This window comes from Homarus americanus, unplaced genomic scaffold, assembly GCF_018991925.1.
Source record: "Homarus americanus isolate GMGI-L3 unplaced genomic scaffold, GMGI_Hamer_2.0 scaffold29963, whole genome shotgun sequence".
NCBI lineage: Eukaryota > Metazoa > Arthropoda > Malacostraca > Decapoda > Nephropidae > Homarus > Homarus americanus.
Window position 1 is genome coordinate 464862 of NW_024743443.1, and position 25503 is coordinate 490364.

The 25503-nt window shown below is 40.2% G+C and overlaps 1 protein-coding gene and 1 long non-coding RNA gene across 2 annotated transcripts; one reads left to right on the plus strand and one right to left on the minus strand.

Moving 5' to 3' along the window:
- The first annotated feature begins 7661 nt into the window (after positions 1-7661).
- On the plus strand, positions 7662-9282 carry LOC121877161. The gene is made up of 3 exons (XR_006090917.1): positions 7662-7820; positions 8255-8323; positions 9241-9282. It is a non-coding gene; the product is annotated as an uncharacterized LOC121877161 (long non-coding RNA).
- Positions 9283-12313: 3031 nt separating this feature from the next.
- Positions 12314-24410, minus strand: LOC121877162 (barH-like 1 homeobox protein). Its single transcript, XM_042382773.1, has 4 exons — positions 23186-24410; positions 15258-15415; positions 14550-14686; positions 12314-13023 (listed from the first exon to the last, which is right to left on the minus strand). Exons 1-4 carry the CDS (start codon positions 23709-23711, stop codon positions 12618-12620), a joined length of 1227 nt encoding a protein of 408 aa, XP_042238707.1. The 5' UTR covers positions 23712-24410; the 3' UTR covers positions 12314-12617.
- Between the last annotated feature and the right edge of the window lie 1093 nt (positions 24411-25503).

The following is a 25503-nucleotide window of genomic DNA, read 5'->3' on the forward strand; positions in this document are numbered from 1 at the left end:
GAGTTGTGAATATTAAAGTGGAGTATTTATTCCTGTTCTTTAATCTCAGCTGAGTAAGAGGGTCAATTTCGGCATTTAATGTAAGTTACTTTGGGTTGCCAGCTGCTTCTATAGGCTATACTCTACCTCACATCCGCCACCAACACTACCCAAAAGTTTGTGTCTAATGGAGAGATAGGTGTTTATTAAGTGAAACCGCTATAAAAGTTTATATTGGTTTAGATTTGTTTAAGTAAAAACTTCAGTATGCACAGACCAGATTATAGTATACAAGCAATGGCAAACACTAGGTCGTCTCAAACCAGTATAACTTAAGAAAGACATTAAAGCGTTACTCGCAGTGGGGTTTCTGTAACACGACGTTAAACGTGATAACATTCTAACTTGTATTTACCCTGTAACATGTTATTAAATCTTTTATACGAATTCATTGAAACAAATGACAGGTGCTATTAAGAGTGTTCAACCATATGAGCAATTGGTGTCAATTTGTGTCGTCTGAGTTTTTCTGGCTAAATAAACTGTTTCATTGTCACCGTCAGTAACATGAAGGTGTATGTAAGTCTTAATACACAATGAATAACCAACTTTCCACCGTAAATGTGTGTCAAAATTCGCAATTGTGAAATAATAAAGTGTTTGATTAAAACAACATTAAACTGACAAATGATAAATAAAATGACAAAGTGCAATTGCCAGGCTGATATCCAGACGAAGCACTCTTCCTATTATATTACCTCAGGAGCGGCTTGAGTCAGACTGAGACTGTTGTCGGCCAATTGTTTTTAAACACTCGGGGCAGCAAGCCCGAAGAGCTTTTTGGCCACGCCCATTATTTTGTTTTTCCAGTTTCCAGCATACATAAGCATTATTATGTGATAAAATTTTCTGATCAAAATTTATGAGAAGATACGTAATAAATTGACTTCTATTTTCAAAATTCTATAATATAAAATATATATTATGAAATATACAATATACTCTGCGAAATATTCAATATATATTATGAAATATACAATATACTTTGCGAAATATACAATATACTTTACGAAATATTCGATATATATTATGAAAACAATTAAATGCGCGTTTTTTTCTGAAAATGGAAAGTCAAGATTGCATTTTATTTATTTATTTATTTACTTTTTTACTTTTACAGGGATTGTTTTGGAGGGATAGGATGTCAAACTATCTCCTTTGTTAACACTTGTCTGAATGAGTGTAGGTTCGTCGCTGGTACCTTTAATGCAGCCAGGTGAGATATCAGGTAATCTCACGGCATGTCACCTTTGATACAGTCGTAGATTGGTTGATAGTTGAAATCGTCACAGCTGGCCTGGGTTGTACTTGTAATTATCTTAGCTTGTAAGTTAAACAAGACACACAGGTACTGTTCTCTTCACTCGTTGTTCCTTGGTTTAATGTAAACACACGTGGTGATTTTTTAGTTATATTGGGTGTAATGTCTGTGCAATTATTTGGTATTGACAGATTAATGAGCATTAGCTATTAAGCGTAATTAGCTGATATATTTAGAGAGATGTACAGCCCGGAGAGCTGGTCTCACGACACGACTTTAAGGCGTCGTGTCAGGCTGTGAACTGATGAGGACTGGGCTGAACTCTCTTGAGTCTGGTGACTGGTGGTTGGAGAGTAACCAAACTTCAACCTGGCCATTACCGAAATAGCCTACCCACACACTGAGGGTTGAGTCTGAAGTTGTATGGGATGTATACTCGCACCAAAAAGTATTGGTGCAGGGTGAGATCGACGAGTTCCGAAACGATATGTATACACTGTGATATGTCGGGAAGGTTGGTAAGTGTATCCTCATAACCCCTCCCCCCTCCCCCTCCACTAGGTGTTGTCATATGGCTGACAATCAGGGCTGCCAACATACGGCTGGAACAATTCGCCTTTCCCAATACCTATCGTCACTGGTCTCAAATTGTTCACACTACAGTATGCACCGATACTTTTTGTTGAGAGTGTACACCCGAAAAGGTGTAAAGAACAAATGTTTATGGGCTGTCCACCCTAGGAGGTGTGAAAGAACAAATGCTTATGTAGCTGTATGTTCAATAGTCTGGGTGATAGAATGTATATAATGATTATATGCTATTAGCCCATACTTATATAACATTACTGTCTCTATACTGTATGAGACAGAGGCTAATACAGGATTAGCCTAACCGTGCACAGGTCGCTCAACAACAGGGCCTCAGGGCAAAATGATAATAATAATAATAATATAATAATAATAATAATAATAATAATAATAATAATAATAATAATAATAATATTAATAATAATAATAATAATAACAATAATAATAATAATATAATAATAATAATAATAATAATAATAATAATAATAATAATAATAATAATATTAATAATGATAATAATAATAATAATAATTCATAGTAAATAAATTTTATAATAATAATAATAATAATATAAATAATGATAATAATAATAATAATAATTAATAGTAAATAAATTTTATAATAAAAATACAAAATTAATAATTAAATAAAAATAATTCATAGTAAATAAAATTTACAATAAAAATTAAAAAATTAAAACAAAACAGAATAATAATGATAACAATAATAAGAACATAAGAAAATAAGGAGTCTGCAATAGGCCGGTTGGCCTGTGCATGGCAGCTTCTGTCGAGATTTACTACCACTCTCTATCATCCATGAATCTATCTAGCCTCCTTTTGAAACTTTCCAGAGTTCCCGCACTTACTACAAAGTTGCTAAGCTTGTTCCACTCGTCCACCACCCTATTTGTGAACCAGTTTTTTCCTATCTCCCTCCTAAACCTAAACTTATCCAACTTGAATCCGTTGCTCCGAGTCCTATCCTGCTCGGATATTATAAGAACTTTATCTATATCCCCTTTATTGATTCCTTTCACCCACTTAAATACTTCTATCATATCTCCCCGCACTCTTCGTCTTTCTAGGGAATGCAAGTTAAGTTTCTTTAACCTATCCTGATATGGAAGGTTTCTAAGTCCCGGAATCATTTTTGTCATTCTTCGCTGCACCGACTCTAGTGAATTTATATCCATTCTATAATAGGGGCACCAGAACTGAACCGCATAATCGAGGTGTGGCCTGACTAGCGCAAGATATAGTTGCAATAAGACCTCTGCACTCTTGTTACTTACACTTCTAGATATAAAACCCAATACTCTGTTTGCCTTATTTCGAACATTAACGCACTGTTTTCTAGGCCGTAGGTCCGGGCTTACAAGTACCCCAAGGTCTCTTTCACAAGTCGACTTCTCTAGGTTGATGTTGTTTAGGCTGTATACATTATAAGTATTTGTTCTTCCAATAGTAAGTACGCTGCACTTGCTGGTGTTGAATATCATTTGCTATTTTTCTGACCACTCCTGCAGTTTACTTAAATCCTCCTATAGTGCATTTGCATCCTGCCCTGAATTAATTTGTCGCCCTATTTTGGTGCCATCCGCAAACTTGCTTATGTCACTGCTGATCCCAGTATCTAGATCGTTTATGTAGATTATGAACAAGAGTGGGCCTAGTACTGACCCCTGGGGAACCCCACTGGTTACACGGCCCCACTCAGATTTAACACCATCTACGCTGACCCTCTGCGTTCTATCGGTGAGCCATGATTTTATCCAATTTAAAACTTTCCCCTCGATACCATGAGCCTTAATTTTTCTCAGAAGCCTCTGATGCGGTACTCTGTCAAATGCTTTGCTAAAGTCTAAGTAAATAACATCGTAATTTTCGTCATTATCTACTACCTCGAAGACTTTCCTAAAAAACGTCAGCAGATTTGTTAGACAAGATTTTCCCTTTGTAAACCCGTGTTGAGAGTCGTAGATTAATTAATTAATTAATGATAATAACAATACTGTAATAATAATAATCATAATAAAGAACCATAAAGAAATGAAAAATGAAAAAAAAATCTTGAGTGAGAAACGCTATACAGTATGGACAGTATGCTGTGTTGTCAAAGTTAGATAAATAATTGAAACCCTGTTATTGTGTACAGGCCCGTCCTTTAGGGGGGGCGAACAGGGGCGACCGCCCAGTGCCCCACTCGTGTGGGGGCCCCGCGGGACCCAGCACTAGACCCAGTGACCTCGGACACATTACCTGTTGATTGGTTAATCTGGCCTGACGGCTTACGCCACCATCGCACAAGTGACCTTACCATCCATAGCGACAGTCCCATGGGGGTTGGTGGGGGTGGGTTCCTCTGACCGCATAATCTGACTCCATAATCCATTGCACTCCACACAGCCAGTCCACCAGGGTCAGTAACCAGTGAGATCAGGTTGTGTCCTGTCCTGTGAGCTGTGACTCCTGCCTTTTGAGTTTTGTGGATATACTTTTTTGTGTAAGAAACATGGGGCCCCGCACCCTCCTAGGGACGGCCCCGATTGTGTGTAAATGAGGCAGAAAGTCAGTTCAGCAACCTGAGACTGGGTCACAATTTTTTTGATGCCGTATGACAGCAGGGTCTACCATTAGACAACACACTAAGCTTCCAATATCCTCCCAGGCGATAGTACCTCCCTGTTTGATAGCTGCCTACTACCTAACGTATTTAAAATAGTATATCTAATATGAGCAATAGTTAAAGGTCGGCGGAATATGAAATGTGGCTGTCGAAATGCCTGTAAATGGGTTCGGGTAGGTTGTCTAGTGTCAGTGATTACATAATGGGCAGCAAACCAGCCAACCAGCTCTAAAAATCACACACAATTAATAACCCAATGCACAACAACATTCCATTAGCTTAGCTAGTCAGTAGCAAGGCGGTAACCCCCCACTAGTACAACTACTACCTTCTTCCGAACTATTAGCTCCTTTTTTTGTTTACAAATACTTTATTCATCTGATTGAGAAGAACTATTTTTAGTTCCGGATAAACCAGAGGTACGAGATTTAATCATGTATAAGGCGATTGTTGGTGGTGATCCGTGTTGTCCTGCCCGGTGGACGTCTTCGAAAGCATTGATTTGAAAAAAAAATTCTTTTGTTACTTGTTAACGATATATAACCATTTAATATATTTGTGTTTTATCGTAGTATGTTTCTTTAGTTAATAAACTGAGTAAAAGAAAATAAGAACAAAATTGTCACATTTTCTTCATAGTTTGAGACACTGATGACGACAGAGTTTGGAAGTGTTGCTTCGGAAGTTCATGACCAGTGGTGATATGTGTTCGTTACAAGGAACTCGTTCAAATGGGACAATAGTCTTTATAACTGGAAGAGTAAAGGTTTCTTATAGGCATAGAATAATTTATGTTGGACAATAAAATGCTATTACATGGGTTCTAGATCAGCGAATCAGGTATTTCGTAAATTCAAAGAGAGAGATACAATTGAAATCTTCTCACAGTATAATGAGACAGGTTCAGTAAGACTCCTGAAGCTCTGACACTTTCTTTGAGACGTTTTATGACGGTCAGTTCCGTTGTCGCTGTTGCCGTGTTAACAAGTGTTACAGTTAAGTGCCATCGTTGGTGAGAGAATACAGTATTAGATCAAGAGGTAAGTGGTGGTCAACACGGGTTTTATATATTGATGTTAATGTGCTATGAAAATGCACAAGAGGCTACACTGTGAGCAAGTACAGTAGTCTTGGCTTGGAGCATACCCAACCCTTAACAAACCACGATCGCTCCACGAAAAACAAAAACATTGCACAAGGACTTCACCTGGGGAATACATAGACATATTTTTATAGTTAGCCAACAAAAAAAATTACTGCCCGTGCGTTGACAATACGCCGTCCCGGTCCACCCACTGTCAGTGAAAACATAGAAAGGACTGTAAACTCAGGAATGTGTACCGGTATGGATTATGTCAGGTAAACTCACCACAGACACATTTGTAACTGCAGTTAGGGTGATCCTGGAGACAGCTAACACCAGAAGGCGTTGTTCAATTTCGCTCTTTTTCCCACAGATGTTCTTATGATTATATTAAGTATTTTAAAAGACACGACATTTACTAGAACATAATAGAATCTTACCTAACCTAACCTACTATCCGTGGGGTTCCGGCCCCGGACCACCCGCCATATTAAACAAAGTACTTTTTTTGATATTTGGTACTAATGAAATCAACTTTGTTGATGCATCGTGGTGAAATTTTACTTTTTTGTGGACGTGAGAGTATGCCTGTAACGAGAGGGTCGGTTGTAAATAAACTGAACATAGCGGACTCAGCAGATTTTTCGGAGGATTATTTGAAGTATTTTTTTTTCGGGGGATTAGCCCACCCTGGCACATGTTATCGACCTACAGCGGGGTCTATATGGGACGCAAAATAAGAGTAAAAATAAATTAAAAATAGAAAAGAAAACTAATTTATTAATCTACAGCACGAAGATGCCGGATAACCAGCTTTTTAAAGTGAGACATTGTATGAGTGTGGAAACACAGAAGACGGCAGAGCATTCCACAGTTTGGCTGTATGAGGAAAGACTGATGTATTATAACGGGTTATTCTAGTGTGACCGACATCCACAGAGAACGGTGGGCACTGAGGGCAAGATGAGTGTTACGAGCCCACGGCCTTGTCGGCGGTATACAGGATGCCAAATCCACCGAACATTGCCCGTTATAGTACTTGTAAAAGAGAGAGTGAAGCAACATTGCGGCGAAGAGAAAGGGAAGAGAGATTATCAACTAAAGGAGAGTGAGTTAATAAGGCGAAATGCCTTTGATTCCTCCCTATCTAACAGTTGGACAGACGAAGAGCCGTCCCAGATATAAGAGCAGTATTCCAAGTTAGGACGAATGAATCCTTTATGTACCAGTGGTTCAATTAGGCAATCCCATTCACCTTGCATTTACAGGGGGTCGTCAGGTTTTGTGCAGTGTGGTAGCGCTATGTCTGTTTACATTCGCAATAGTAAACACAGTGTGGAATAAAAGTAGAAAAAAAGTAAAACAAATATCTCAGTGTAAAGATTTGTGGAATGTTTATATGTTTAATAAGAAATGTACTTATTAGACTATTATTGGCTTGTATTTTTCCCCAGTGGGCTGTGGTATGGCGAGGTAAAATGACGTAAAGAGGATGTGGGGTGGGAGAGTGGGCAGCAGGGGGAAGTGGAGGCAGGTGCTCCTCTACCTATACTCATGTTATCCGTGAATGATGAACTATTCAATTGAAGCTTAAGTTCATATCTATTATTTTCCACGTCTGCTATGTTATGCTGGTAACATTCATACTGCTCATGTTAAACTCTGGCCATAGTGTGAACAAGAGGAGGTTTGAAGTTAATTGCAGTGATACTTTATTCATATGTGCTTGTTGCTTGCTAGAACAATCTACTAATAAATTAACTATACCATAATAATAGAGTAAATAAAACATGTAATAATAATAGATGGCGCGTGTTTCCTAAATTTTTAATCAGTTGTTATTTCAGACATTTTATTCTTTGAAACCAGTATGAAGGTAACAACGTGTGTTGAATATGTTTCTAAATAAATAATGTGCGGTGGTGGAGACTTCAGACGCCTGCCCACATCTTTCGTTTAAAGGAACATAGTGGCAACACTTGAGTTGCCAATGCAACATTTCATATTCATTTGCCACAGTTGACAATTCAATTCAGTTTCAATGTTTTATTCCTTGATAGCGGAAGCGGGATCCTAGTGCTGCCACTAAGTACCCCTGTACAGTCCAGTTGACAATGGGAAGTTTTCTTCTGATTTCGCATTTTGTTGTAATCATTGTATCGTGGTGACGAATGGCGAATATAACGTATTTCCAATGTAATGCACAACGAACTATATAAGGTAATAATCAATGTCTTTCGTGAGAGAGTTTATGTTCCGTATCGACCACACACAACACAACACACACACACACACACTCAATCCCTTTCATACCTTTACAATATTATCTCCCTATATTAATTACAGACGTAAAATATAAGCATTAAATGTATCCACTGTATCCACCCGACTGCCGTGCTCCTCGGTGCATCCCTACTGTAGAAGTTTCCTTACATTTGTTTTTTAAATGACTGTACACAAACCTTAGTAAATTGAAATTAAATCTTGCACAGGTAATTTCTTCATCAAAATAAGGAGAGAGGTTACGGTAATTGGCATCAACAGCCCTCCAGCCTCCTACATAGGGGCATGAAGCTTATGGTTCTGTTACTATTCATAGAATTTTGTTTTAAATGAAAGCAGAAGTGTGGCTTCATTCATGAATATTGTTTCAGGCATGATGGTCCCTGGTCCAAGACATGACGGGTTATGCCAAAGCTTCCTCTAAATACCACCAGGGCAAGGTAAGCACTACTTCTGCTACTCGTATTGTGACACGATGAACAAGTATCTTTATATTATTTTGGTGTGAACGAAAAACATTGTTAGTACTGTATACTGTAATAGTTGTTCGTATTATTTGAAGAGAAAAATTGTTGGTCATGGTTAAGAAGAGGGTCACCACCTTATTTGTTTTTATTTGGTGGGGGGCAGGTAGGAGGGCTGAAGCTTTTGGTGGGGGGCAGGTAGGAGGGCTGATGCTTTTGGTGGGGGGCAGGTAGGAGGGCTGAAGCTTTTGGTGGGGGCAGGTGGGAGGCTGAAGCTTTGGTGGGGTAGGAGGGCTGAAGCTTTGGTGGGGGCAGGTGGGAGGGCTGAAGCTTTTGGTGGGGGGCAGGTAGGAGGGCTGTAGCTTTTGGTGGGGGGCAGGTAGGAGGGCTGAAGCTTTTGGTGGGGGGCAGGTAGGAGGGCTGAAGCTTTTTGGATACACATTTGTTGTAATGCATAAATGCTTATCTAACAAGAGAGAAAACAAATTTATACAGTTTTCTTAAGAATTTTAAGGTCTTATCAAAACTCCCCCAGGAAGGCTGAAGGTCTAAACCACTAATGATGACAGACAAAATGAACCAGCTAAACCAAATTTTATGATCTTACATATCTATTGATTTGGTTAGGTTAGGTTGGTTACTGTTGCCAATCACCATAGCCCCACAACCAATTGCCATTTTGTAAGATCACCTTTAAAGGTGCTACTGTAGGTTCATAGTTATTATTGAATACTCTCCCACTTAATAGATTTTTTTTTTTGCTTTCAATCAAACACGTCCTCGAGATTCTTCCAATATATGATGCGGTATAAATGGCAACTTTCTCCTTAACATCTATGACAAATTTTACAGGAGTAAAGTGTGATGGGAGGTTAATCTGATTTTATTTTCAGGTTGGTGAAAGTTAACAGCTTCACGAGGGAACGTAACACCACAACACATTACACTTCAGGCATGTCCAAGTCAGTTTTATATATCAGTTATTATTGTTTCTGTACTTGCTCAGGGGTCTTGTGCCTCTGCTAACTGAGTAAGTTGCTGATACCTCCTGCATTGACGATCCGGATCAAGTTTGTTGTATAAAGTTACTGGGGAAATTTTCTTGGTCCTGATTTTCTTGATACTAACTTGCGTATATTAACTCATATCAACTTCCGAAACTTTTAACTACTTTACGCCATTTTCGCATGATCGTTTAATTAATTTTCCATTCAAGCATCATGCATCCTCTTAATACCGACATGTTTTCCCATGTTTCTTGTGATACCAGAGATCGGGTCCAGATTGAACCAGAACATGGAAAAGTCAGTTTTCATTCCACTCTCGATCCATCCCGGAACGAGAAGAGCGTCTTTTAGTAATTTGGTTCTGCCTTTCAGACGCCCCTTCAGTTTGTTATGGTTTTCATTCTTTCATGCGCTGGTATTTATTACAGTAGAAGGAAAAAAAACATTCTTACTTGAATGTCGTGTTTTGCCTTTCAAATAAGATATTTTCTGGTAAAATGTAAAGTAATTTTTAATAAAATATAAATTTTTGTGTTTCTTAATCGCTATTTTTCCCGGAGGAACTGGAGGTATGGGAAGAGCCTACTGCTGTCTCTACTGTCCTCGTCTGCCTAGAATAGTTACTGGTATTTTTCTCTCTCTCTTATGTCAGACGTATCAAGTTTGATATTGAAGTCAATGAAATATTGAAATAAATATTCTAAGGTAGTCATGGTGGGCGCTAAAAAGTCAAGAAGTTTGTAAAATGTGGAGCTTATCTATGATACACATGCATGCTATCTACCAGAGATTCTAGAGACAAGCACGTCTCCAGAACTCTCAGGCTTGTGATGGGGTGGAAAGGCTAGAAACAGAGTCGATTATGTTATAATAAGTAGAGCAGTAATGATGATGATATTACCCCCTGGAGGGTGTGTGGCTGGGGTCCTGGTATCATTCACTGGAGGGTGCTTGACTGAGGGCCTGGTATCATCCACTGGAGGGTGCTTGACTGAGGGCCTGGTATCATCCACTGGAGGTGTATGGCTGGGGTCCTGGTATCATTCACTGGAGGGTGCTTGACTGAGGGCCTGGTATCATCCACTGGAGGGTGCTTGACTGAGGGCCTGGTATCATCCACTGGAGGTGTATGGCTGGGGTCCTGGTATCATCCACTGGAGGGTGTGGCTGCGGTCCTGGTATCATCCTACCTTCCTACACTGGCAGTATTGTTCTGAAGATGAGTTCTGTGTAACCCGAAAAGTTAGATAAATAAATTCGGCTCAACCCTCTCCCTCCAAGTGCTAATCATTGGTTTTGTTCATGCCTCAACACATGACTGAGATTTTGGCAAGCTGCTTCTTGGATAAATATATCTTAAAATTTATGATGGATAAATCTTTGTTATGCCATTTTCAAATAAAATTTAGTCATTCATTATTTGATAAGTTTTTCGCCTTATTTTACCCCGTAATTTCCCTCATCTTTCATGCCTTTCCCATTACAAGTGAATAACAGGTAGATAGAGGAAAACGTAAAAAACTACTTAAAATTAAAGGAATAAGTTGTTGTCATTTTTATTACTTACTTTCATCCAAACAACACCTGTGAAAAATATGAACGAATTCCATAAAGTCCTTTTTGTGTTAATCGTCTGCTTCTCTATTGCCTAATTCAGAAATATTCTTGATAGTTCTGCAATATTTTAGATTTGTAACCCATGAACATTGTGATATCGGACGAATGCTATTTCCTGTGTAATCACTGACAAATAACCGGGTGGAAGCGAACGTATATAAACTTCTAAAGTGTCCCCTAGCAAAGGGCATTCAGAGGCAGTCAAGCAGCTAACTGGTTCATAGAAAATGTTGCCAATATTTTAAGGGAGACTTTATCAGTTATCACCCTAAGTCGACAATTTTGTGTCGTGCTGTCACAATCCCAGTATGGGGATTATGCCGATACTACCCAGCAACACATTTTAACGAGTGTTAAGGAGAGGGATGCTGCTATTTTCTGAACAGTTGTGGGGGGATCTGTGTCAATTAGATAATTTTCTTTCGTCTTACTGACTTATGAGTTTTACACTGCGGAAAAGATTGAAAATTCTAAATTGATTTAATGTAAGTGCAAGGTAATATTTTTTGTTACCTCTGTATTGTCAAATATATTTATTTATATAGTAAATTCTTTGTTATCTGATCAGTCACCCCAACCCTATACCCGTAAAAATTTTAGTCAGAGTTGTGAACTCTTGGAACAATCTGCCAGAAAATATTGTGACGGCACCGAGTGTGAGCTCTTTCAAGACCAGACTTGACCAACACTGGAGCAGGTTAAGGTACATTCAGGAGCCGGTACATGCCCAGTACTTACCAACAGTGCATAAGAGACGTGACCGATTGCCCAAGCGGCTAACGAGCCGATCAGTGGGGAAGAGGATATATATATAATTTTTTGTTTTGGGGGGGGGTATCCGTGGTTGATCCAGCTTACTGTTTGCCGTTGTTTGTATACCTGCATTGTCTATGTGCTATAAGTACTGAGCCTATACGAAATTACTTGATAAATGATGAAAAGTGCTGCAGTTGCGTTATTACGTTATATGTTAAAATCCCCCCTTCCCTCTGCCTCTATATCTTATTGTGTAGAGTTGCGTGCATAAAATGACACAAAAATCTGACTGTTTCACAAACCTCATTATCATCACCTCAACCTTTCAAGTGCTGTAGCTACGAAACTTTGCTGATTCCGACAGTTTGATATACACTCTGCAATTTACTGTACGCAATTAAGAATCACCCTGTATTGGGTCTAATTTTAACAGTTAAATATAGACAAAATTATTACTAGAAATCACTTAGTTATAGATAAAACTCCAGTGTATGTGTATTGATAGTTTTTGTTTATACAAATATAATAATTCACCTCTGGGAAGGGTGGTTAGATTAGGTTAGGTTTGGTATATCAAACTACATAATATCTCGTAATTATCTTTATTAGAGAAATGGGTGGAATTATCTCGCACAAATTAAGCCTTACGTTAGAATATCCTTCACTGGTGATGTAGCTCGCCAACAACTTCAGCAACAAATGTTATCCGTTGACATGATGTTGCCAGTTGGAAGCTTCACAAACACCTTTTTTCCCAATCAGTTTTTAATTTCATAATATTCCAAAACAATGGAAGACAATCATTACAATCAGTTGTATATCTGAAAAGTTAATAACTATAAATTATGTGTAATTAACTATAATTTTATCCTTGTGTGGACTTGGTGGTTCTATACTCCAGACCGGTTTTCCTGTTGGCTTGAATGTCCGAGGTTGTTGATAGTGTTATGGAGTGAGGTGAGGGCCGAGAGGTGATTGGTGGAGCCGTGTGTGTACATCGATGACGTAAGAGTGGGCAGTGACCCGGAGCCAATGGGAGACAACGAACTCGGAGGCAAACCGTGTGTTTCACCAACCAAGTGGCGGTCAGCCAAAGGGTTAATTGGACTTGGGTGTATGATTGGTCGTTCACAAGAGGAGGCCACCAATGAGGACGGAAGAGGCAGTGAGGGGAGGCATTGGGGCGGGAGGTGAGGCAGGGCGTGTGAGGGGAGAGGTGAAGGGAGAAGGGGCAGGCCGCTGCCGTGGAGACCCACTGTGTGCTGATTTGGGTGTCCCATGGAGTAGTTGAAGAGCCTGTGGAAACGAAGGGATGCTTTTAGGTTACAGTAACACCAGCAGGTTCTACCTTAACATATACGTCATCCACGTGTGTTTTGTTCATCCATTTACACAACCTCTGAGCAGCTGCGTGAGGTCTTGCTTCTAGTACTGTATAAACATGTGGTATGAGTTTATTAAAGTAGATTGCTCATGAAAGTAAACAATAATCACCTCTGAGTGCTGGGAAACTGAGCTGTAACAGAGTAGTTAAGGTGGGGAAGGTTTTTAACCCTTCGTGGTCAAATGGATAAGTTTCCAGCCGACCAATCGTGGTGGTACAGGTTCGATACCCGTCCAGTGTTGCCAACTCGGATTTTCAAATGTCGCTAGGCTGGTACCTAAAAGTAGCTAAATGTCGCTAAATCTTCCATGGAAAGTCGCTAGCTATTATTCCCAAGTTTCTTGAATGGTAAAATTGTCTGTCTTTCTGCACTAAACGGCTCTTCTGCTTTCTTGTGTTTTTTAGTGTTTTTGTGTTTTTCAATGTCGCACAACTTGGCAGACAAAGTACACTTGCAAAATTTACAAAATCCTTTTTTATTATCTCCTGGCACCTCCAGAAGCCAATTTTTGTATCTGTCATCTCTGAGCCATTCCTTCCTAAATCGCTGCGAATACTGTGGCTTACCCATTTTCTATTGGGACTATGAAGGGTTCAAATTAATAAACAGCATGCAAACAAGCGGAAACTTTCCTTGATGGTTTTTGGCAAAGCGGGTGAACAGTGTCGGGGCAACTGTATGGAGTCTATGGGTCACCCATGGTGGACGCGTATGAGAAGTTTGGAACCACGCAGGCTTGATAGAATTAATTCTATAAGATGTTTTGCTAATATTCTTTAAAATTTAGCGTATTAATGAAATTCATATTGCATATCTGACAAAGAGGTAAGTTACCCAGGTGCTACAAAGGCGAAGGTAATAGACAAATAAATGACGACACGGCAACATTAGCCATGGACGGGCTGACATCAAGTGATCAGGAAATAGACGTGTCCCTCCTTCTGTACCACGACCCGTTCAAATGTATTAAACTTTTCTTATTATTTATTGTCCCTGTAACCCCGTTGCTATATATTATGGCTCGAAATTAGGAAAACTGAGTTTTCATGGACAGTCCAAAAGTATCCAGAAAGTCGCTAGATTTCTGTGGATATCTCTAGATTTGCGACAAGTCGCAAATCGCTCTAAAATGTCGCTAGAACAAAACTAAAAGCTCTAGATCTAGCTACAAAGTCGCTAAGTTGGCAACTCTGTACCCGTCACTCAGAGGTGATTATTGTTTACGTTGATTTGTATGTGTACATTACAGCTTCTGATATATTTCTGGTGTATTTCCGGTGTTGTGTTACTGGAAAGTGGTGAGGAGATATACTTTGTTACTAAAAAAAAAATAATTAAACTCGGAGTTGATTGCAGCCAAAACACATTAATTAGTATGTAGTTATTATCAACACTCTCTTACAGTAGAACTCAGGTTACATCGCTGGATAGACTCACCACAGTCTATCACCGACCACCATGGGCCGTGGGCTGAGGACCCCCAGAGCGGAGTAATACTGTTGTGCCATCAGTTCTAAGTCGTTTGTGTACTTCCTCTTCCATTTCGTCCGTCGATTCTGGAACCATATCTTGATCTGGGTAAGGGAATGTTGAATTAGTTGATTAAATGGGAGAATTATTCTTTTATTTTACTTCGTTTATTCATGTAGTATTTGACTGGTATATCATGGTAGTGTACAAATCAATTGGTAATATATAAGGTGTCGTGTTGTACAAGAAACTATGATAATCTTAAGGAATGTAAAAACACAAGCTTCCATCCCTATTCTCCTTACACGTGTCTCCATATTCCCTTCTGTTCCATTTAAATCACATTTACCTTCCCTAATCACTTGATAACCAAAGCTCAATTCACTTGAAAATCGGTAAATGCGACTTCTTACTTCAGAAGTTAAGATTCTGTACTCCAGTGGCCGGGATATACGTAATCAAGGGGTTGAGGGTATCGTACTCACGAGATTAGATTATAGTACTATAGGGGTTAAGTCATACACTCGAGGGGTGAAGATCTCGTACTCAAACAATTAGGTTTAGGGTCCTCGTATTCAAAGCGGGAGGTTGGCCTGTTTTTTGTACTGTATTATGAACTCTCTCTCTCTCTCTCTCTCTCTCTCTCTCTCTCTCTCTTCTCTCACACAAGCTCACTTGCGTCTCGGTGAGTTTCAACTGCTTGGAGAGTTGGAGTCGCTTGCTGACGGACAGGTACTTATTCTTCTCAAACTCCTGCTCCAGTGCCTTGATCTGTGAGGCTGTGAAGGCGGTGCGAGGCCGCTTCTTGCGTTCCTCACTCGTCCGGGAGTCCTCTGATGGGGGGTGGGGTGAGGGGAGAAGAATGTCAATAGATGCGAAATAATGGACATAATTAAGGTTAATATCAATCAATAAATCAGGGTGTCGCCATAATCATGTTCTGAGGGTTGGTGACCATAGCCCTCCACCCTATACTTTATCGGGTTGTATATAAAGATAAGATGCATAAGACCAAAACAAATTATAAAATGTAAAATAGAAACATAGAAGCTAAAAGAACAATGAGAAAATATTACAAACATTATCTTTTCTAATCTTGAATCATAAATGTAGGAGAATTCTTGACATAATTTTTGACGATGGAGGGTTCATAGTTGTGAGTGGGGGTGTGGGCGTGTGGGGGTGTAATTAGACGTTAATATGTACTTAAAAAAAACAACACCACGTCGGGTTTTTTTTTTATCTCTAACCTTAACCTTAAAACATGTATGACGTTTTAGGTGTGTTGGAGTGATGTGCAATTGTGCATCCTCCTGACACTCGACAAAACCACACCTGCCACCCATCCCCGCCCACTTAATGCTATACCTGCCGCCCATCCCCGCCCACCCAATATTGCTATACCTGCCGCCCATCCCCTCCCACTCAATGCTATACCCGCCCCCATCCCTGCCTGCCTGGTTGCACAAGTATAATCTGCGCTTCTTCCATCCCCGCCCACCAGCATTGCTATACCCGCCGCCCATCCCCGCCCCACATTAACACAGGCACGCCCATCCCCGTCTGCCTGACCTTGCTATACCCACGCCCATCCCCAATTGCTATACCCGCCCATCCTCCCTGCCTAATTAGTATACCTGGCCCATCCCCGCCCAACACCAGCACTGCTCAGTTTGACCTGCCCATCCCCTGCCCACTCAGTATTGCTGTGCCCCCCCATCCTGCCCACTCCACATTACTTACACCCAGCCTATCCCTGCCCATCACGCTGTACCCGCCCATCTCTCGGCCCCTGCTCCACATTGCTATACCCACAGCCCATCCTGCCCACCCACACATTGCTATAATTCCACACCCATCCCCTGCCCACCATTACACCCATCTGAAGATACACCCACCTACACATGCCCATCCCTGCCCACCAATTGCATCACGCCCATCCCAAATCACCAATATTACACCCATCCCTTGCTGCATTGCCAAAATTCCGCAGCCCATCCCTGCCTAATTAATATTACTATACTCATGTCATCCCAACCTAAATTCTCTATATTGATACACCTATCCTCACACTCATATACCTGCCCACCCCGCCCACCCATTAATACAGTTATACCCGCCCATCCCCTGTCCACTCAATGCTATGCCCGCGTCCATCCCCTGCCCACCATTATTAAGCACCCGCCGCCCATTCCCGCCCACCAATGCTATATACCTGCTGGCCTATCCCCGCCCGCTCAGTATTGCTATACCTGCCGCCATCCCCGCTCAATTAATGCCATACCTACGCTCATCCCCGCCCACCATTATTGCTATACTCATCCATCCCCGCCCACTCATCGCTATACCTACGCCCATCCCTGCTTCCACTCAATGCTATACCATTATGCACCCAACACTATTTTACCCGCCGCCCATATCCGCCCACCCACAACTGTTATACCCACCACCCATCCCCGCCCACTCAATGCTGTACCCGCTGCGAATCCCCGCCCACCCAAAACTGCTATACCCGCCTCCCGTCCCCACCCACCCACTCAATATCGCTATACCCGCCACCCATCCCCGCCCACTCAATGCTGTATCCAACGCCTATCCCCTCCCACTTAACATTCGTTTTACTCACTTATCCTTCCCACTCGGTTACAGTGTGGGTGGGCGGGGTGTTACAGTGTGGGTGGGTGGGGTGTTACAGAGGGGGTGGGCGGGGTGATACAGTGTGAGTGGGCAGAAAGGTGTGAGGTGGGCGAGGTGATACAGAGGGTGGGCAGGGCTGTCTGAAGGGGTGGGCAGGGTATTCTACAGTGTGAGTGGGCGGGGTGTCCCAAGGTGGAGTGAGGTGTTAGAGGGGTGGGCAGGTGTCTGATGTGTGAGTGGGCAGAATGTGTGTGAGTGGGCAGGGGTGTTCCCAATGTGGTGGGCGGGGTGTTACAGGGGTGGGCAGGGGTGTCAGTGTGAGTGGGCGGGGTGACCCAGTGTAGTGGGCAGGGTGTTACAAAGAGGGTGGGCAGGGGTGGCTACAGAGGGAGTGGGCAGGGGTGTTCAGTGTGAGTGGGCGGGGTGTCCCAAGGGGGTGGGCAGGTGTCCCAGTAATAGTGGGCAGGGTGTTCTGAGGGTGGGTTGACAGTGTGGGTGGGATGTGTAAGGCAAAGTATGGCGGTGTGTGGGGCAGGATGTGGGGTTGGGTGTGACTGGGTGGTGGGCGGGGTGTGTTATGTATGAGATCTGAATGGGATGTGAGTGAGTCATAAGCGAGAATGTGGGTAGGGGCGTAGGGGAGGATGTGGGTGGGGATGTAGGCATGGGTGTAGGCAGGGGTGTGGGCGGGGGTGTGGGCGGGAGTATATGGGCGGGGAGGAGGAAATACCCACCACCCCGAGATAGACCAGCGGGGGTTAAGCCGCCTGACTGCTAATAGCCTCCTTAGATGGTAATTAATAACAGTGTGTGTCACCGTGGCGCCGTCATCCGAACCCGCAGGTCAACAGGTCAGCGAGTGTGACCTGGGGTGACCTGGGTCAAGCGTCACCACCGAGAGTTGAAGTTCGTCTCCTCAGTCATACGCTATATAGTGATTATGTCTATAGTTTGGCAGGATTTAATTGATTGGAAGTGTGTGTGTGTGTGTGTGTGTGTTAAGCTAAATAAGGATAATTGCTGAATAGAGATAACTTCCATGTACTTCTAGCCTTTGGAACTTACTGTCTGACTATAGACGATCATAGAGGTCTTCAAAATACACACAAATGTATAGTTTCATAAAAAAAACCTAACCTAACCTTACCTAGACAATTTTAGGTATAATTTTCCTATTTCTGCTATAATAAACGACAACTTAAAAGAAACAGAGCAAATTTTACCATATGCGAATTAAGACAATAACTTACTCCAATTAGGCAAAAAAAATATCAGTTGCTTTTTAAGGCTTAACACGTAGACAAGAAAGCAATTATGAATGATTATTTTCCTGACAAACTCAAATCGACCTACGAACTTGAATTTTATTATTTAAATTTCTCACATATGAACACACCTTTGTTAATTTCAGGCAATACCGGTAATGTTAAGACTCGTGAAGAAGCCGCGTTACAAGAGTATTTTAACGCTGATGTAGAAATAGTTTTGAACACTGTGATGTAGTTAACGCTGGCGCGCACACTTCTCAACGTGGCGAGAGAGGAATATAACACTTGTTGCTATACGGCGTTGAATATTGCAAATAAATTTCAACACATGTGAAATATAGCAGTTATCATGAAGCTTGCAATATTATTTTAAAACAAAAGGTTAATTTAAATGGTGTAAGGAAGTTTTACCACGGCAGGGATACGAACCAACAACACATCGCTGTCACTGCAATCGCGGTCACAATGTCAAGAGGCACAGACATGATACCAACAATAATAATAATAATAATAATAATAATAATAATAATAATAATAACAATAATAATAATAATAATAATAATAATAATAATAATAATAATAAAGTGCAAAATATAATAAAACAAGAAAAAATATGGTAACTAAGACCAGATGATATTTTGTTACTTATTCATTTATTGAGATAGAGGTCTTATGATTATCATATGTTTTTCAAGACAGCTGGAGTTGTCAGAAGGCTCATCAATTCGACTCCTGGTGTTATTATTATTATTATTATTATTATTATTATTATTATTATTATTATTATTATTATTATTATTATTATTATTATTATTATTATTATTATTATTATTATTATTATTATTATTATTATTATTATTATTATTATTATTGCATCTTTTCTATTCTAGCTAGTTGTCTTTCTGTTTCCAGTGATAAGTATAGACTAAAATTTTATTCTGACAATGAACTTCCTTAAAAAAAATTACAGACTAAAGATTCCCTCCAAACATAATAATTGATTATTTATATACGAGAACATACTCAACATACCTTCTTGGGCAACATATGTGATAATTACACCATTTATATTAATCCCACTAATTTTACCAACAATTAGTGAATACCTATTGCAATTAACTATATTTTTTTACTATGAACAATTCTAAACTAATAATCGCATTTTGGGGGGTTAAATCAGTATCAAATTAAGACAAGTATATACAGTATTTGATTGGTTTATTTCTCTCGGCGATTATTCCGATTTCCCGGCGCTAATGTTCATAATCATTCATTCAATTCCGTTTTCCTACTTGGACTCTCAGGGGTTAAAGTGTGATCCGAATATATAAACAATCACATCCAGCCTCTGATACTACACAGTTTATATAATATTGTATGAATGATTGATGTAGTAAGAATCCATTCCTTCCATAAGATCCACACGGACGGGATACACATATACACACGCGCGTGACCACACACACACACACACACGAAGCACACAGAAACTTGATAATGTCTGAGCGAATTTTCGTTTCATATATAAAAATCACCATAAAAAAATAATAATCAAACAAAAAACACAATAATAATTTTTTTTATTATACCGTAGTTAAAAAAAGAAAAATATTCTTTATTATCTATAGTCAACCAATTCCCCAGCTTTTCTGAATTCATTGATGATTTTTTCTTCATATATGGGAGTTTGTTTATTCAAATTAGGTGTAAAATTCAGTGAACGATGCTTTGATACTTTTGTTTCATTCATTAAAGAGGAGTAGAGAGGAGCTGCGTTGCCAACTTAGCGCTGACGGAGAACTGTGGCTGCCCAGTGACCGACGGAGATGTACAGTTGTTTTGCATAAGTGACATTTCAATGTGGTTTAGTTAATATTATTACACGGTGTAAAATTAGCTTCATTGTTACTTACGTGAGGTAACTGATGCAATTAAAAATTCTGATGAAAAAATATTACGAGGAAGAATAAAGATAATAATAATAATAATAATAACAACAATACTACTAATATAATAATAATAATTATAATAAGAATACTGATAATAATAATAATAATAATAATAATAATAATAATAATAATAATAATAATTCAGGGAGTGTAGGTGTCACATACTTGTATGCTAAGACTATATTAGCATGACAGAAACTGTTGCATAGTATTCTTTCACCCACCCGTTGAGAGACGGGTTGTCACCGTTAACAGAGAGAGAGGGGGGAGGAGGAAAGCGAGTGTGAGAGAAAAGGAAAAAAAGGAGGGATGAAGAAGTGTATGTATTTATGTGTATATGTGCAGGTGTGAAACTATAGGCAAGTTTCTTTACGCCATTTGCCTGTGTCTACTCAGCAGTAATTGGGAACCTGGATGTTAATCGATTTGCGGATTGTGTTCCTAGGTAATGGTTAGCCAGTGCAATTGGCGAATTGTCCGGTCTTCTCGGACTATTCCTTGACACTGGGTCATGCAGCTCTTTAACTTAGGATGTTGGACCATCCTCGAACACGAGGGGCAACCGTTAATTAATAATGATACGTGCGTGCGCGAGTGCGTGTGAGGAAAGATGGTGAGAAAGAAGTGTGGGAGAGAAGGAAGAAGTGAGGATTGAGTGTGGGAGAAGAATGAGCAGTGTGTACAAGAGAGAGAAAGAGAGTGTGAAGAGGAAGAGAAGGGAAGAGGAATTAAGGGTTAGAGAAGAATAAGAATGGGAAGAGGGTAGGTAGTAAGAACATAATTATACTAACTTCCTCCATAATTCCCCTTTCACATATCCCCCCTACTTCACTAAGTTCTTTAACCTATCGTGTTACTGATTATAAAATTCATCCTTAGGTCAGTTTGTGTACGATGTGGCTGCTTTTATTCACCCATTGTCCGTCTTTACTGATTAAACTGATGGACGTTCTTCCCGAGCGTGGTTGTTTTTTCTGTTAAATGAGGTCATTTCTGGGTCATAAGACTCTTGTTCGTAAAGTTTATTTTATTGCTAAGTATAATTTTCAGTCGGGTATATCTTCAGCGGGTATATACTTATATATTTTTTGTTCTTGTGCTTTTGTTGTTCTTGTTATAGTTATTATTATTATTATTATTATTATTATTATTATTATTGTTATTGTTATTGTTATTATTATTATTATTGTTATTATTATTATTATTATTATTATTATTATTATTGTTATTATTATTATTATTATTATTATTATTATTATTATTATTATTATTATTATTATTATTATTATCCACCACATCAATTCAGCAAAGATAATATTTTTATGAATACAGTATTACTTATTTTCGATATTATTTCCCGTCGGCTAAATTTCCAATGCTATCTATTCCCCGTCGGGTAGGTGTCATCCTTCCGGATATCTTGACTATCAGGTAACTTATCTGTCGGTTATATTTCTCATCGATAATATTTCCCATAATCTATAATTCCTCTTTATCATACTCCCTCTCGCTTAATTATACCTCCAGGTGTGTAGTTGATATAATTCCTGTAGGATATATTCTTTAACGGGTATTTTTCCTGCTGAGTATATTTCTTATCAGGTATAGTCGGGTATATTTCTAATAGATTTTAAAGCGTCATGGCTAAATGTGCTATCTTATTCCGTGTATATCGTGTATTATATTTTATAATATATAATACCTATATCATGTATCAAATATATTTCTTATAAGTATGTTTCGAATTGGTTATATATTTAATATATTTTCCATCGATATATTTTATATATAGCTGCTGTTTTGATTATGATCAGGTATACTCATAGACGGATATATTTCTCGATGAATATAGTATCCACTAAGAAGAGTATATCTCCAAGAAGTATATTTACCCATGAATATACGAAGTACCATGGATATATATCGCTAATGGTATATTTCCCGATGAATATATGGACCATAAATGAAATATAGTATAACAAGTAATATATTTATCATTGAATATACAGAACAATTGGGGAAAATATCACATAAAAAGTATACCTACCAACGAATATACAAACTAGTAGGCAATTATATATCCTAACGCATATTAGGTATATTTTTCACTTATACATTTATCATAGTGTCCTGGCTATGGAGGTTATACCAAAACTGGGAATATATTGAAATTTTAGTGATAAAAGACCTTGTCCGTTGAATTACCTAAAATTTAAGACTTGGTGAACGGTGCCTAAAGACCATGGTCCTAACCTAACCTAACCTAACCTAACCTAAAAATTAAGGCACCCAAATAGATTATATACAGCCATAAGAGCTAAATAATCGGGACCGTCGGAGCAACTCACTATCACTAGGTCTCAGAAAATGAACGCGTAACTCGCATTTCATTGATCTCCATCGTTAAACAATGATTACCGCTCCCCCCCCCCCTCCCCCAATAAGCTTTGTTGAAGACCAGTTGAACTTAATTGGCGAGACGTTAAATTGGTACTTAGGTAAGCCCGGTGAATTTAATGAGTATTAATGTTTTCTTGGGTTCAGTATCACCAGGTGAGTAGATGACTATATTTACCTGTTCCTCTGTGGTGTTGTATTTTAATCTTATGTTTAATGTGTTGAAAATAGTTTGTAATGTTCCTAATTAGTGATAGGTTGAGTGTTGTTGTATGCTCTCTCTCTCTCTCTCTCTCTCTCTCTCTCTCTCTCTCTCTCTCGTTCTCCCCTTTTCTATTTATATCTTACTTACCTGCATCGCTGTGCTGAGGATCACACCTGGAAGACGAGGTAGACACCCCTCCCTCACCCTCCATAGAGTGAGAACTGCCACCATCGTCAACCACCACATCGTCTTCCCCCTCGTCGCATTCTCTCAGCTCATCCTCCACATCCTCCTCCAATTCCCCGTCCTCCCCCGTCGTGGTGTGGCCCTCCACCCTGGCTGTAGCCCTAGGAGGTTCGGAGCTGGCTCTTAGGTTGGTCAGAAAGATCGGGGTGGTTAAGTCTGAGGGCTGGGGCGAAGCATCTCGTCGAATGTTGGGTTTGGGGCATCCGATGAGCTGGGGATGTGAGTCGAGATGAGATTGAGAGTCCGGTGTGAGGGCTGGCGTGAGGGCTGGCGTGAGGGCTGGGATGAGTGCAGATAGTGGAGGAGAGGGGTGAGGGGTGAGGCTGTGTGGTGGAGGCTGAGACGAGGGCCTGCGGGAGGCTAAGAGAGATTCGATGGAGAACGAGTCACTGGCCATGGTGAGGCGGGGAGGGGGCGACGATGACATCTTAAACTATATTACCGGAAGAAAAATATTACCGGTATGTATTTTTCAACTGGTTGGGGAATCTGTGGAATATATATGACAGAACTGTATACGATTCCACAAATTCGTTCTGTTATGAAATATACTGACACACGGTCACATTAATGTTTATTGACGGATCCTTGAAAACAGGTCAAATATCACTGTGAGGTCAACATGACAGCTCGTGTGTCTTCACTGTTAAAGGGATGTGACCTCAGGAGGGGTCATCAGGTCACCTTACTTATCATAGCCTCTTGTCACTTAGTCTTAGTGGGTGCCAATGCCACGTTGAAATAAGATGACACTTTGGGAAATAGTTGGCACATATAGTTTAAGTGCCAAACCTTTATCAGTCTTACAATACAGTCAGTTTTTTATTCGTAGATCGCTCACGAGTCAGTATCAACAAACTCTTTTAACAGTGTGTTGACCTATTCCTTGGTAAAACGTGTCACTTATATATCATGTACAATGTCCATCTCGCCGAGTCACGGAGTCGCCGCACCACACATACTATCGTCCAAAATTTGCTCTTCCTCTGAGTTTTTGCTTTCATATAAAGTCGCAGGAACATACGTCGGCCACTCCGCCAGGGCTCAAGTATTGGAGCTGAGCGACGTGGCACTGGTGAACGACGACACGACACAGAGACAACCAGAGTGGCACTCCGGGTGTGTGAGTGAGGTGCCTCTGTGTGCCAGGGCATCACGCCCCGGGTAGGAGGAGGAGGAGGAGGAGGAGGGCACCCCGCCACTGACAATCTTCACTAATTGTGTTTACTTCTTACTACGCCTTAAATTCGAATTCATCTCAGGTTCCTCACTGGTTCTTGGGGTCAAGGTTGATTATATAAGCACAGGTAATATATTATCTCAAGTATATTGTCACAGAATCGTCCTCAAAAACTAATTTATAATCAACAGTTGGGCTCTGGTGGCCACGCCTGGGGGGCACGGAAGCGAGTCGGAACACAGGAAAAACACTCCGAGTGACACCAAGCAGAGGAGGTGGGCGGGGCTTAGTGGACAAGGCCCCGCCCACCTCACACCACACTCAGGACACACGCTCGGTGTCTGAGATGTATGACGCCTCTATATCATTATTATTATTATGATCGTTGGTGATGCTTTCTCCCTCTCATTGACCACCGCATCATTATACAATACGTTGCGTTTGCGTGTGCACGTGCTTGTGTGTGCTCTTTATGAATTTCCATAGATTTGGAGATAGAGAGCTGAAATTTGGTAGGGATGTGCGGGTGGCCTAAGGGATATTCGTACACTAACTCCTATTCCTTCATCTGAGCGAAGCCGGATAACCTATCTTATAATTTTGTACCACGAAAGTCTTAGACGCATATGATCCCTAATAGTTTAATATATAATCTGTGATCATTTGAAATATATCGAAATAATTGTCTCATCAGTTACCTTATTCTTACTTTAAAGGTGTGTGTGAAGACTTCCTTGGTGTCAGAAGTTACACACACACACACAGGTATAAAGTGTCGTGGGCTCGTCTCATAGGTATATACATTTTGGCCTAGTGTTATTGAGTGCGGTTGAGATACCTAGAGGTGTAGTCAGTTAAAAATATGTTTATCAGGAGCTTTTCAAGAGAACTACAGGTATTTAGAGACTCAGCCAAGATAATGAAAACTTTAGAAGACACACTTAAGGAATGGATGCACTTAAGTCAATGCTTTGTGTTGTGGATCGTGGAAGTGTATAGTGAGTGTCTCTAACCCGTCTTGTTGATATGTGTTTAGTGA